General features: G+C 42.6%; 1 protein-coding gene across 1 annotated transcript in view; it reads left to right on the top strand.

Moving 5' to 3' along the window:
• Positions 1 to 1,251: 1,251 nt before the first annotated feature.
• LOC135541645 (ciliary microtubule inner protein 1-like) overlaps positions 1,252 to 13,313 on the top strand; it is a 38,012-nt gene continuing 25,950 nt past the window's right edge. Inside the window, exons 1-4 of the mRNA XM_064967959.1 lie at positions 1,252 to 1,316; positions 1,786 to 1,864; positions 3,101 to 3,103; positions 5,534 to 5,632. Coding sequence (XP_064824031.1) covers positions 1,252 to 1,316; positions 1,786 to 1,864; positions 3,101 to 3,103; positions 5,534 to 5,632 — 246 coding nt within the window. The remainder of the gene's footprint in view (positions 1,317 to 1,785; positions 1,865 to 3,100; positions 3,104 to 5,533; positions 5,633 to 13,313) is intronic.

Raw genomic sequence — 13,313 nt, 5'->3', positions numbered from 1 at the left:
GCTTCGATAATGTTTTTTTGCCAGTACTGCGGCAGGAAACTACCATGTTAGTGACCAAAAAAACATGATAAGTACCATGTTTTTTTTCTTCATTTCCCTACCATGGTACATTTTTATAAGGGTACTGGTCTGTATGAAAAAGTGAAAAGAAGGAAGCCTGTGTTTACATTTTTTTTGCAACAAGTCCCTTAAGTAATAACGCAAATAAATTAACTTTTTGGGCCTAAATGAAAAAAATGTAGTTATGGGTCAAATCTAACAACACATCAGAGTGAAACTATATGTATTGTTGTGGCAGCATCTTGTTATGGGTATGCTTGTCACCTTCTCTCGCTCCGGGGCTCAATGTCGCTAGTCTACTAACCACCGGTCCTGGCATCATCATTACACACACTTGCTCCCCATCGTTACGCACACCTGGACCTCATCACCTTGATTACTCTTCCTTTATTTATCCCTCAGTAGCCTCAGTCATCAGGCAGTACTTCTTTTGGTCGAGTTCAGTACGCTTCTCCTGTTTTTGTTTATCTGCCTTTCTTATCATTCAACTCCCCTTCTGCACATGCTTCCTGACTCCAAGCGTACATGTTAGTCACTGACACATGGCTGTCCAAGAGCTGTTGAGTGTTCCTGAGTGCTCCATTCTCAGTGCTGACTTAAATCTGAATATTGTAGTCCATCAATAATTCCCAACCAAATTGACTGTGCTTGAGCAATTTTGACAAAAACAATGGATATACTGTATGCTAAAAGTTATTGGAATCTTATTCAAAATAATTCACAGCTGTAATTCCTGCTAAAGGAGCTTCAACCTGTATGCAATCAAGACATCTTTGCTTTTCAATTGTTATTTATTTATAAAATGTTATATATTTTTTTTTACACGCTGAAAATTTGGAGGAAGTTCTATAGATCAGTAGTAAACAAAATCCTACTTAATCGTTTTTTAGATTTAAATTTTAGGCAACAACGTGAACACGGTGCAAAGGGTGTGTAGACTTTCACTAGGTACTGTATAGTCCATCACTGTAAACACCTTATTATGTACTCATTTTTCTTGTTTTAAACACACACAGTGAATGGTGTGATCTCTGTGTGACACTCAAATTATTTGTCATTGTATCCCAGGATACACAAAAGGATAGTGTCACTACAATATGTTGCTATGGTGACGGTAAACATATCTGTCAGTATAACTTACAGAGACCATAAGGTAAGAAGTCACAGAGACAGACAAGCTTGCCGGCATAGATGGCAGCCCCAAAACATCCTGGATCTGGTAAAGAATTCAACTTTGTGGATCAGGATCAAATCTGGTAAACTCTTCTCTTAAAAAAGTCTATGGGTTCACAACAAAACAAATGCAATGAAATTTTGAATTGTATTCCTTGTATTTTGCTAACAAATTAGCCTTTCTTTTTTGATATAGCACAAGGTTTGTCACTTTTGTTAAAGAGGATTAGCCATGAGTTTTTGTTTGTTATGGTAATGGTGGATTGGTAACAGTCGTTCATGGTGGTGGTAGTAGAAGGCTAGTAGTAGTAGTGGTTGTAGAATAAGAAGTAAGCCAGCAGTATTAGTAGCCTAGTATTGGGATAACAGGAGTAGTAACAGTGTCTGAAGAAATATAGCTAGGTAGATTACCCCTAAAATAACCTATACTTTTAATATAGATTGAGGTCAGTAGGGTTCTCTGAGCTATGTTAATTGATTTATGAGCCATTTGGCATTTTTATGCAGGCCCAATGCTCTTTCAAAAAGCTTTCTATGTGTCTTAATTTTCAGGAAAGTTCACGTCAAAATAGAGCTTGAGTCAGCGAAAGCCTGGCCCAATAAATGGGGATTCTTGACCACGTCCTACAAGGTGAGCCAGTGAAACATGATGCGGTATAAACACAGAACAAGAGTTCTACTTCCAATAACTCCCAGGTGGCGGTGTGGTCTAAGGCATCACAGTGCTAGCTGTGCCATGGGGCGGCGCACAATTGGCCCAGAGTCTTCCTGGTTAGGGAGGGTTTGGCCGGCAGGGAAATCCTTGTCTCATCGCGCACTTGCGACTCCTGTGTCGGGCCGGACGCAGTGCACGCTGACCAGGTCGCCAGGTGTATGGTGTTTCTTCCGACACATTGGTGAGGCTGGCTTCCAGATTGGATGTGCATTGTGTAAAGAAGCAGTGCAGCTAGGTTGGGTTGTATTTCGGGGGACGCGTGGCTCTCGACCTTCGCCTCTCCCGAGTCTGTACGGGAGTTGCAGTGATGAGACAAGACTGTAACTACTACCAATTCGATACCACGAAATTGGGTAGAAAAAAAGGGGGTAAAAAAATAAAATATTTATATTTCCTGTGAATACAACTACACAACCTTATCAGCTTCCTTTGATTAGCCAGTCAGGGACATACTGAACTGGGCTCCATTTCAATCAAAACAATTAAATTATAGTTATAAGGTCACTAAATCGCATACAATGCATTCGTAAAGTATTCAGATGCCTTCACTTTTTACACATTTTGTTACGTTACAGCTTTATTCTAAAATGTATTTTAAAAAACATGTTCCTCATCTATCTACACACAAAACCCCATAATGAGAAGGCAAAAACAGGTTTAGAAATGTTTGCAAATGTATTACAAATAAAACAGAAATACATTATTTACATACAGTGGGGCAAAAAAGTATTTAGTCAGCCACACATTGTGCAAGTTCTCCCACTTAAAAATGTGAGAGAGGCCTGTAATTTTCATTATAGGTACACTTCAACTATGACAGACAAAATGAGAAAAAGAAATCCAGAAAATCACATTGAAGGATTTTTAATGAATTTATTTGCAAATTTTGGTGGAAAATAAGTATTTGGTCAATAACAAAAGTTTATCTCAATACTTTGTTATATACACTTTGGCAATGACAGAGGTCAAACATTTTCTGTAAGTCTTCACAAGGTTTTCACACACTATTGCTGGGATTTTGGCCCATTCCACCATGCAGATCTCCTCTAGAGCAGTGATGTTTTGGGGCTGTTGCTGGGCGGTGTGTTTGGGATCATTGTCATGCTGAAAGACCCAGACACGTTTCATCTTCAATGCCCTTGCTGATGGAAGGAGGTTTTCACTCAAAATCTCACGATATATGCCCCATTCATTCTTTCCTTTACACGGATGAGTCGTCCTGGTCCCTTTGCAGAAAACAGCCCCAAAGCATGATGTTTCCACCCCCATGCTTCAAAGTAGGTATGGTGCTCTTTGGATGCAACTCAGCATTCTTTGTCCTCCATACACGACGAGTTGAGTTTTTACCAAAAAGTTATATTTTGGTTTCATCTGACCATATGACATTCTCCCAATCTTCTTCTGGATCATCCAAATGCTCTCTAGCAAACTTCAGACGGGCCTGGACATGTACTAGCTTAAGCAGGGGGACACGTCTGGCACTGCAGGATTTGAGTCCCTGGCGGCGTAGTGTGTTACTGATGGTAGGCTTTGTACTTTGGTCCCAGCTCTCTGCAGGTCATTCACTAGGTCCCCCCGTGTGGTTCTGGGATTTTTGCTCACCGTTCTTGTGATCATTTTGACCCCACGGGGTGAGATCTTGCGTGGAGCCCCAGATTGAGGGAGATTATCAGTGGTCTTGTATGTCTTCCATTTCCTAATAATTGCTCCCACGGTTGATTTCTTCAAACCAAGCTGCTTACCTATTGCAGATTCAGTCTTCCCAGCCTGGTGCAGGTCTACAATTTTGTTTCTGGTGTCCTTTGACAACTCTTTGGTCTTGGCCATAGTGGAGTTTGGAGTGTGACTGTTTGTGGTTGTAGACAGGTGTCTTTTATACTGATAACAAGTTCAAACAAGGCCATTAATACAGGCAACGAGTGGAGGACAGAGGAGCCTCTTAAAGAAGAAGTTACAGGTCTGTGAGAGCCAGAAATCCTGCTTGTTTGTAAGAGAAAAAATACTTATTTTCCACCATAATTTGCAAATAAATTCATAAAAAATTATACAATGTAATTTTCTGGGTTTTTTTCTCCTTTTGTCTGTCATAGTTGAAGTGTACCTATGATGAAAATTACAGGCCTCTCTCATCTTTTTAAGTGGGAGAACTTGCACAATGTGTGGCTGACTAAATACTTTTTTGCCCCACTGTAAGTATTCAGACCCTTTGCTATGAGACTCGAAATTGAGCTCAGGTGCATCCTGTTCCCCTTGATCATCCTTGAGATGTTTCTACAACTTGATTGGAGTCCACCTGTGGTAAATTCAATTGATTGGACATGATTTGGAAAGGCGCACACATGTCTATATAAGGTCCCACAGTTGACAGTGCATGTCAGAGCCAAAACCAAGCCATGAGGTCGAAGGAATTGTCCGTAGAGCTCCGAGACAGGAGTGTCGAGGCACAGATCTGGGGAAATTTATCAAAAATGTCTGCAGCCCTGAAGGTCTCCAAGAACACAGTGCCCACCATAATTTTTAAATGGAAGAAGTTTGGAATGACCAAGACTTTTCTTAGAGCTGGTCGCCCAGCCAAACTGAGCAATCGAGGGAGAAGGGCCTTGGTCAGAGAGTTGACCAAGAACCCAATTCTCACTCTGACAGAGCTCCAAAGTTCTTCTGTGGAGATGGGAAAACCTTCCAGAAGGACAACCATCTCTGCAGCACTCCACCAAATCAGACCTTTATGGTAGTGGCCAGACAGAATCCACTCCTCAGTAAAACGAACATGACAGCCCGCTTGGAGTTTGCCAAAAGGTACCTAAAGGACTCTCAGACCACGAGAAGCAATATTATCTGGTCTGATGAAACCAAAATTGAACTCTTTGCCCTGAATGCCAAGTCAGGAGGAAACCTGGCACCATCCCTACGGTGAAGCATGGTGGTGGCAGCGTAATGTTGTGGGGATGTTTTTCAGCAGTCAGGACTGGGAGACTATTCAGGATCGAAAGATGAACAGAGCAAAGTACAGAGAGATCTTTGATAAAAACCTGCTCAAGAACACTTGTTACCTCAGAATAGGGCGAAGGTTCACCTTACAACAGGACAAGTCTCTGAATGTCCTTGAGTGGCCCATGCAGAGCCTGGACTTGAATACGATCGAACATCTCAGGAGAGACCTGAAAATAGCTGCGGAGCGACGCTCCTCATCCAACCTGACAGCTTGAGAGGATCTGCAGAGAAGAATGGAAGAAACTCCCCGAATACAGGTGTGCCACGTTTGTAGCGTCATACCCAAGCTGACTCGAGGCTGTAATCGCTGCCAAAGGTGCTTCAACAAAGTACTGAGTAAAAGGCTTGAATACTTATGTTATTGTATTATTTGTTTTTTTAATTGTTAATATATTTGCAAAACGGTCTAAAAATCTGTGTTTGCTTCGTCATTATGGAGTATTGTGTGTAGATTGAGGGGAAAAAACGATGTAATACATTTAGGTTTAGGCTGTAATGTAACAGAAAGTGGAAAGTAAAGGGGTCTGAATACTTTCTGAATGCACTGTATCTGAGTTTCTTCAGATGTTCAGATATTCCATGTAATGTTTACAGACGCAGGAGCAGATCCACAAGCTGAAGGAAGTTGTAAGATTAGAGCTGCCCCAGCATCTTAAAACACGTCCTCCTTCCCCACCTGAGAAATACATCCAGGTGAGTCCATACAAACTCTTTTTGGCCCTGGTCAAGTTTGTCCCTGGTCAAAAGTATTGCACTATATAGTATTGCACCAGTTGTATAACAAACATGGACAGTAAAGCTAACATTTAAAATGTGCTCTATACGCCAGTATTTTGGATTTGAGATCAAATGTTTCATATGAGGCGACAGAACATAATGTCATCCTTATATTTTAGGTTATTTTCATATGTTTCACTGTTTAGAAATGAAAGTACTTCATGTATCTAGTCCCCGCATTTGAAAAAGTCATAAGTATTTGGACAAATTCACTTATACTGTATCAAAGTAATCAAAAGATTAGTATTTGTTCCAACATTCCTTACATCATGCTTGTGACTACAAACTCGTCTGAGGAAGGTTCCATCATAAAGTGGCTAAAAGAAGGTGGTGTTACGACTTCCGCCAAAGTCGGTCCCTCTCCTTGTTCGGGCGGTGTTTGGCGGTCGACGTCACCAACCTTCTAGCTATCACTAATCCATTTTTCATTGGTTTTGTCTTGTCTTCCTTCACACCTGGTTCCAATCCCATCAATTACATGTTGTGTATTTAACCCTCTGTTTCCCCTCATGTCCTTGTCGGAGATTGTTTTTTTATTTTTTTTTATGAATGTGCAGGTAGAGATACTGGGGTGCAAAGGAGCAAAATAAATAAATAAATACCTGTATGGGGATGAGGTAGGTAGATAGCCTATCTGTAAACAGCCCATCTAAGAACAGGTGCAGTGATCTGTGAACTGCTCTGACACCTGTTGCTTTAAGCTAGTGAGGGAGATGTGAGTCTCCAGCTTCAGAGATTTTTGCAATTCGTTCCAGTCATGGGCAGCAGAGAACTTGGAAGGAAAGACAACCAAAGGACGAATTGGCTTTGGGGATGACCAGTGAGATATAACTGCTGGAGCACATGCTACGAGTGGGTGCTGCTATGGTGACCAGTGAGCTGAGATAAGGCGGGGCTTTACCTAGCAGAGACTTGTAGATAACCTGTAGCCAGTGGGTTTGGCGACGAGTATGAAGCGAGGGCCAACCAACGAGAGCATACAGGTCGCAATGGTGGGTAGTGTATGGGGCTTTGGTGACAAAACGGATGGCACTGTGATAGACTGCATCCAGTTTGTTGAGTAGAGTGTTGGAGGCTATTTTATAGATGACATCAACGAAGTCGAGGATCGGTAGGATGGTTAGTTTTACGAGGGTATGTTTGGCAGCATGAGTGAAGGATGCTTTCAATTCACCCAACAATTGAAATTTACATGTGTGCCATTCAGAGGGTGAATTGACAAGAAGAAATATGTAAGTTCCTTTGAAGAAGTTATGGTAGTAGGTGCCAGGATTCCCAGGAGCACCAGTTTTTTTGTCAAGAACTGCAATGCTGCTGGGTTTTTCATGCTCAACCGTTTCCCGTGTGTATCAAGAATGGTCTACCACCCAAAGGACCAATCACGGCTTTGGGTGGTAGACCATTCTTGATACACACGGGAAACGGTTGAGCATGAAAAACCCAGCAGCATTGCAGTTCTTGACAAAAAAACTGGTGCTCCTGGGAATCCTGGCACCTACTACCATAACTTCTTCAAAGGAACTTACATATTTCTTCTTGTCAATTCACCCTCTGAATGGCACACATGTAAATTTCAATTGTCTCAAGGGCGGCAGGGTAGCCTGGTGGTTAGAGTGTTGGACTAGTAACTGGAAGGTTGCAAGTTCCAAACCCCCAACCTGACAAAGTGCAAATCTGTCGTTCTGCCCCTGAACAGGCAGTTAACCCACTGTCATTGAAAATACGAATTTGTTCTTAACTGACTTGCCTAGTAAAATAAAAAGGCTTAAAAATCCTTCTTTAACCCATCTCCTCTCCTTCATCTACGTGGATTTAATAAGAATATCATAGATTAAGGGAACATAGCTTTCACCTGGTCAGTCTGTCATTGTAGTTTCTTAGATTGATTTCACCGGACACGCGAGTACATTTTAGCATTTAGTTGTAACTTTGAATAACATTACCGGAATGTACCTGGCGTTAAACTACCGGAGGCTCTCGAGCACGATATATATGGTAAATATTTAAACGGCTACGGATTGGGGAAAGCAAACCCCGCATTAATCAATACTTCCATCTATTGGTAAGCATAATACTTAACCTATTTAATTATTTAATGTTTTATTTATTTCACCTTTATTTAACCAAGTAAGCTAGTTGAGAACAAGTTAAACAAGCTTACAGTCAATAACACAATAGAAAAAAAAGAAAATCTATATACAGTGTGTGCAAATGGCATGAGGAGGTAAGGCAATAAATAGGCCAGAGTAGCGAAGTAATTAGAATTTAGCAAATTAACACTGGAGTGATAGATGAGCAGATGTACAAGTAGAGATACTGGTGTGTAAAAGAGCAGAAAAGTGAATAAAACATTATGGGGATGGGGTAGATTGGGTGGGTGGGCTATTTACAGATGGGCTATGATCAGCTGCAGCGATTGGTTAGCTGCTCAGATAGCTGATGTTTAAAGTTAGTGAAGGAAATATAAGTCTCCAGCTTCAGCGATTTTTGCAATACGTTCCAGTAATTGGCAGCAGAGAACTGGAAGGAAAGGTGGGGATGACCAGTGAGATCTACCTGCTGGAGCGTGTGCTACGGGTGAGTGTTGTTATCGTGACTTATAGATGACCTGGAGCCAGTGGGTCTGGCGACGAATATGTAGCGAGGGCCAGACGACTAGAGCATACAGGTCGCAGTGGTGGGTGGTATAAGGGGCTTTGGCGACAAAGCGGATGGCACTGTGATAGACTGGATCCAGTTTGCTGAGTAGAGTATTGGAAGATAATTTGTAAACGACATCGCCGAAGACGAGGATCGGTAGGATAGTCAGTTTTACGAGGGTATGTTTGGCGGCGTGAGTGAAGGAGGCTTTGTTGCGAAATAGGAAGCCGATTCTAGATTTAATTTTGGATTGGAGATGTTTAATATGAGTCTGGAAGGAGAGTTTACAGTCTAGCCAGACACCTAGGTATTGGTAGTTGTCCATATTTTGGTATTTAGTATTTTATTAGGATCCACATTAGCTGTTGCAAAAGCAGCAGCTACTCTTCCTGGGGTCCAAACACAATAATAATACAGAATTACATAAGGAGAGCTCAAGGACAGAACAACATACTACACACACAGCCAAATAAGGGAGAGGCGTTATGCCGGGCAGGTGTTGCTTTATCTGTTTTTCGAAACCAGGTTTGCTGTTTATTTGAACAATATGAGATGGAAGGAAGATCCATGTAATAAGGGCTCTATACTGTACGTTTTCTTGAATTTGTTCTGGATTTGGGACTATGAAAAGACCCCCTGTGGCATGTCTGGTGGGGTAACTGTGTGTGTCAGTTGACTGTTTGTAATGTTTCTTATAAAAAGAAGTGATGCAGTCAGTCTCTCCTCAACTCAACTCATAGCCAAGAGACTGGCATGCGCACTATTAATATTAGCCCTATGATTACAATTAAGAGCAAAATGTGCCGCTCTGTTCTGGGCCAGCTGCAGCTTAACTAGGTCTTTCTTGCAGCACTGGACCACACGACTGGACAGTAATCAAGATTAGACTAAATTAGAACCTGCAGAACTTGCTTTTTGAAGTGTAGTTCCAAAAAAGCAGAGCATCTCTTTATTACGGCATAAATATACCAGATGACTATACCCCCCCCCCCCCCCCTTTAAGGCTAATAACCAAACTTAATTATTTTCTGAGCTAGGCTGCCAACTAAACATTTATGATTTTCTCATAACAATCACATCTTTTTATTTAATTTCACGACCTCTGGGAACATGATCTCCCTTAGGATCTGAAATAGTCTGAAGGACGTGTCTCTCTAATAGAGCATCTCAGAGGTGGTGTAGGCGGTGCCACCAGCACTTCCCCACTTGACGGTCATTTTGTGGCTACTTCACAGGAGGTCGTCCCGTACTGGTGGTCTCATCCATTTGTGACCAAACCCATAGTTTCTTGTGCAGACATCGTCTCCAGGTGAGAAACTTCTTAGTTTGGCTCTGTTGTCATGATTACGTTTTTGATTCCATTGCTTTTGTTGTATTTTTACTTTCAAGTCTGGCCCGATGAGATCCAAGTTTGACTTTAACCTCCTTGACATCAGCATTTCTTCAGGTGACAATCAAATTGTAGCTTGACGAGTGATCCTGTAGCTAAACAAGAATCTTGACACCTTTGCATCTTCCTCATCCAAGGTCAGAACTGCACGTTCTGCTAATCCATTTGAAGATGGGTGAAAAGGGGCAAACGTTACATGCTGAATTCCATTTTTGTTTCATGAAACTTGTGAATTACGTTCTTGTAAAACAAGTAGTATTGCCGCCAACCAACATTTTAGGCAATCCCATGGCACTGAAACTTTGTCTCAACTTCTCAATCGTAGCGTTCTATGTTGTCGTGTTCATGGGGTAAACATCCATCCATTTTGAATGAGAATCAATCAGCACAAGGAACATTTTCCCTAGGAAGGGTCCAGCGTAGTCCACATGTAGTCGTGTTCATGTTTTTTCCAGTCATCCCATGGATGTAATGGTGCGGTGACTTCCTGTTACTCTGACAATCTGCACACCGGCTAACCTCGTTTTCCACATCCTGGTCCGTCTTTGGCCACCAGACGTATGACCTCGCTAGGCCTTTCATTCTCGACATACCTGGATACGACAACTGCAGAAAGTTGCCTTTGTGGTGGGATAACTACTCTTGAACCCCACAGAACACACACATCTTGAACACTCAAGGCCAAGCGGCGAGCGTAGTAAGGCATGATCTGAGGCTGTGTCAATGTAGGCCATCCTCTCAGGATAAAGTCATGCACTTGTGATAGCGACACATCCTTTGAAGTCCATTGCCTGATTTGTGCTGTGTTCACCGGTGCATCATCCAACACATTGATCATCAAAACCTGGTCATTTTCTTCTTCTAGAGCGATGATTTGTAGAACGGGCAGCCTATTCAGAGCATCAGCATTCCCATGGTATCTCATGGTATCTACCTGGCTTGTAGATTATTCTGTACTTGTAGGCTCGAGACACAAAGTCCGTTGAACTCTTGGCTTTTGTTCATGGAACAGATAGATCAGAGGCTTATCGTCGGTCACAATAGTGAATGTTTTCCCGTATAAGTACTTGTGGAATCTTTGTCTTTCAAATATGACAGCCAGTCCTTCCTTGTCCAGCTGGGAGTACTTTTTCTCCACTGACGACAATGTTCTGTACATGAACCCGATAGGTTCCTCTGCACCATTCTCCTTCCGGTGTGATACCCGCCCCCACACCATACGATGAGGTGTCACACAATAAGATGAGGTCTCCAGGCCACATCCTTCCTTATTAACAGTTGATGCATTGGAGCTAAGAGGGCATAGAGGTTAGGGAGGAAGCAATTGTAATAGTTCAGTAAGCCTAGATAGGCTTTCAGCTCTGTAACGCTTGTCAGAGCTGGAGCTTCCACAACAGCCCTCACTTTAGCTTTGACAGCGTGTAACCCCATCCACCTTGTGACCCAGGTACTGCACTTCATCAGCTAACAGTGTACACTTGCAACTCTTCGGCCGGAGACCGGCCTCTTCCATCCTCCTCAAAACTTCACCCAAGTTTCTGAGATGCTCCTCCTTCGTGACTCCCGTGACCAGAATGTAGTTGAGGTAAACCGCTACCTTGGCTATCCCCTGCAGAACTCCATCCATGCTTCTTTGGAAGATAGCTGGTGCGGAAGACACCCTGAAAGGTAAGCGTTTATAGGTAATCATCCCTATGTGGGTGTTTATGGTCATGTACTTCTGTGAAGCTTCATCTATTTGCACTTGATGATATACGTGACTCATGTCCAGTTTTGTAAACTGTTGCCCTCCGGTTAACGTTGAAAGCAAATACTCCACTTTGGGTATGGGGTACTGCTCCAGTGATGAAACTCCATTTACAGTCAGCTTGTAGTCACCACATAATCTGATGGAACCATCTGGATTGAGTATGGGAACAACTGGTGCTGCCCACTCAGAGAATTTGACAGGAATAATGATATGCTCTGTCAATTTCGACATCCACTTTAGGCATCATAGCATATCAACTGATCTTGGCCTATAGAATCTGGGAGTAGCATCTGCAGAAACATGAATGGTAGCCTGGATCCAATTTAATGTTCCTATCTCTTCTTTGAAAACATGCTCATACTTTGAAAGCACCTGCTGCAGTGTCAATGTCTCTGTAGTGATATGTTTGATTTCATCCCAGTTCAAGATGGTATCGACAGATAGGGCAGCTCTGCGTCTAGCTTCAAAGCAACTTTGCAGTATTTGTGTTTTTTGTGTGTTATTCAAGCATTTCGCTACACCCGCAATAACATCTGCTAAACATTTGTATGTAACAAATACAATATTATTTTATGTCCTCCAACCACCCTCTCCCTAGTAAGCTGGGAACTGTACCTTCCATTAATAAGTGAGGCAGACTTTTCTTTTGTCCTTGATATTCCACTTGAACGTCAGCAACTCCAATCAGTGATTTTCATCCCTGTGTACGTTTTGAGTTAATGGGGGGTGTCCCTCAGTTTAGGCACTTCACCTTTTTCAATTTCTCATTGAATTGGGAACTGTTCACAACACTGCGCATGACCAAGGGTGCTCCATTCTTAAAGGGGACATCAATAATTAACAGAACATAACATTCCTTCTCTTATACATTCAGAGTTACTTTTACCAAACCACAACTGAAATATTTCCCAGAACTTGTTGTAGTTATTTTGCATCTTTTAATTTGAACTTGAACAGTTTGTTTTTGTTTGTTTATAAGTCCAGTCTGTCTGGTGGACGGTGCCTTCGTTCTGGGTAGCGCCTTGGATTGTCTGGAGGCTCCTGAACATCCTCAGTGTGTGCTTGCTCCATTATAGGTTCTGCTATAGCAGCAACACGTTCCCTTTTTTCGGCCTAGGGTCTCTTTACTGCCCCACTGACCTCTACAGTTCCCTGTGTGTCACTCTCAGGAGCTCTCTGTGCCTGTTCTCTCTCGATTGTTGTGCTGTTTTCCGTGGAATGCATTTGGTTAATATGACGCTGCCACATTATGTCTGGGCCCCGTTTGTGTATGTACGTCCCTCTTGTCCATTTCCCTCCCCTTCTGTGGTCTCGCAACATCACTTCCTGTTCTGTTTGGAGATGGCGCTCCTGGCCACTGGAGAGCATCTTGGCTTGTTTGTTCAGCACGTCATTACGCATGTTTGGCTTCATGATGTCTAGCTGTGTGCGGAGAGGCTTCCCGAACATCAGTGTGGCTGGGCTTTCATTTGTAGTGGCATGTGGGGTGTTTCGGTAGGAGGCCATGAACTTGGCCAGTTTTGTTTTGCTAAGTCCCTTCGTCTCGTTATGCTGCACAGAGTCCTTGATTTAAGGTTTTCACAAAGTGTTCTGCCAGCCCATTGGTGGCAGGGTGGTGCGGAGCTGAGGTTGAATGTTTGATTCCATTTACTGACATGAATCTTGTAAACTCGTCACTAACAAAAGCTTGTGCATTGTCACTTACCGGCTGCAGCGGCAATCCGAAGCGTGCAAACGTTGTTCTGAGACACTCTATCGTCTGAGCTGAGGTGGAATGGGCATCAACTATAACCAGAAACATATGCTTTTCAAAGGGA

Source organism: Oncorhynchus masou, chromosome 6, assembly GCF_036934945.1.
Source record: "Oncorhynchus masou masou isolate Uvic2021 chromosome 6, UVic_Omas_1.1, whole genome shotgun sequence".
In the NCBI taxonomy this organism is placed as follows: Eukaryota; Metazoa; Chordata; class Actinopteri; order Salmoniformes; family Salmonidae; genus Oncorhynchus; species Oncorhynchus masou.
Note: the sequence above shows the minus strand (reverse complement) of the source record. Positions and strands in the feature narration are given on the sequence as shown.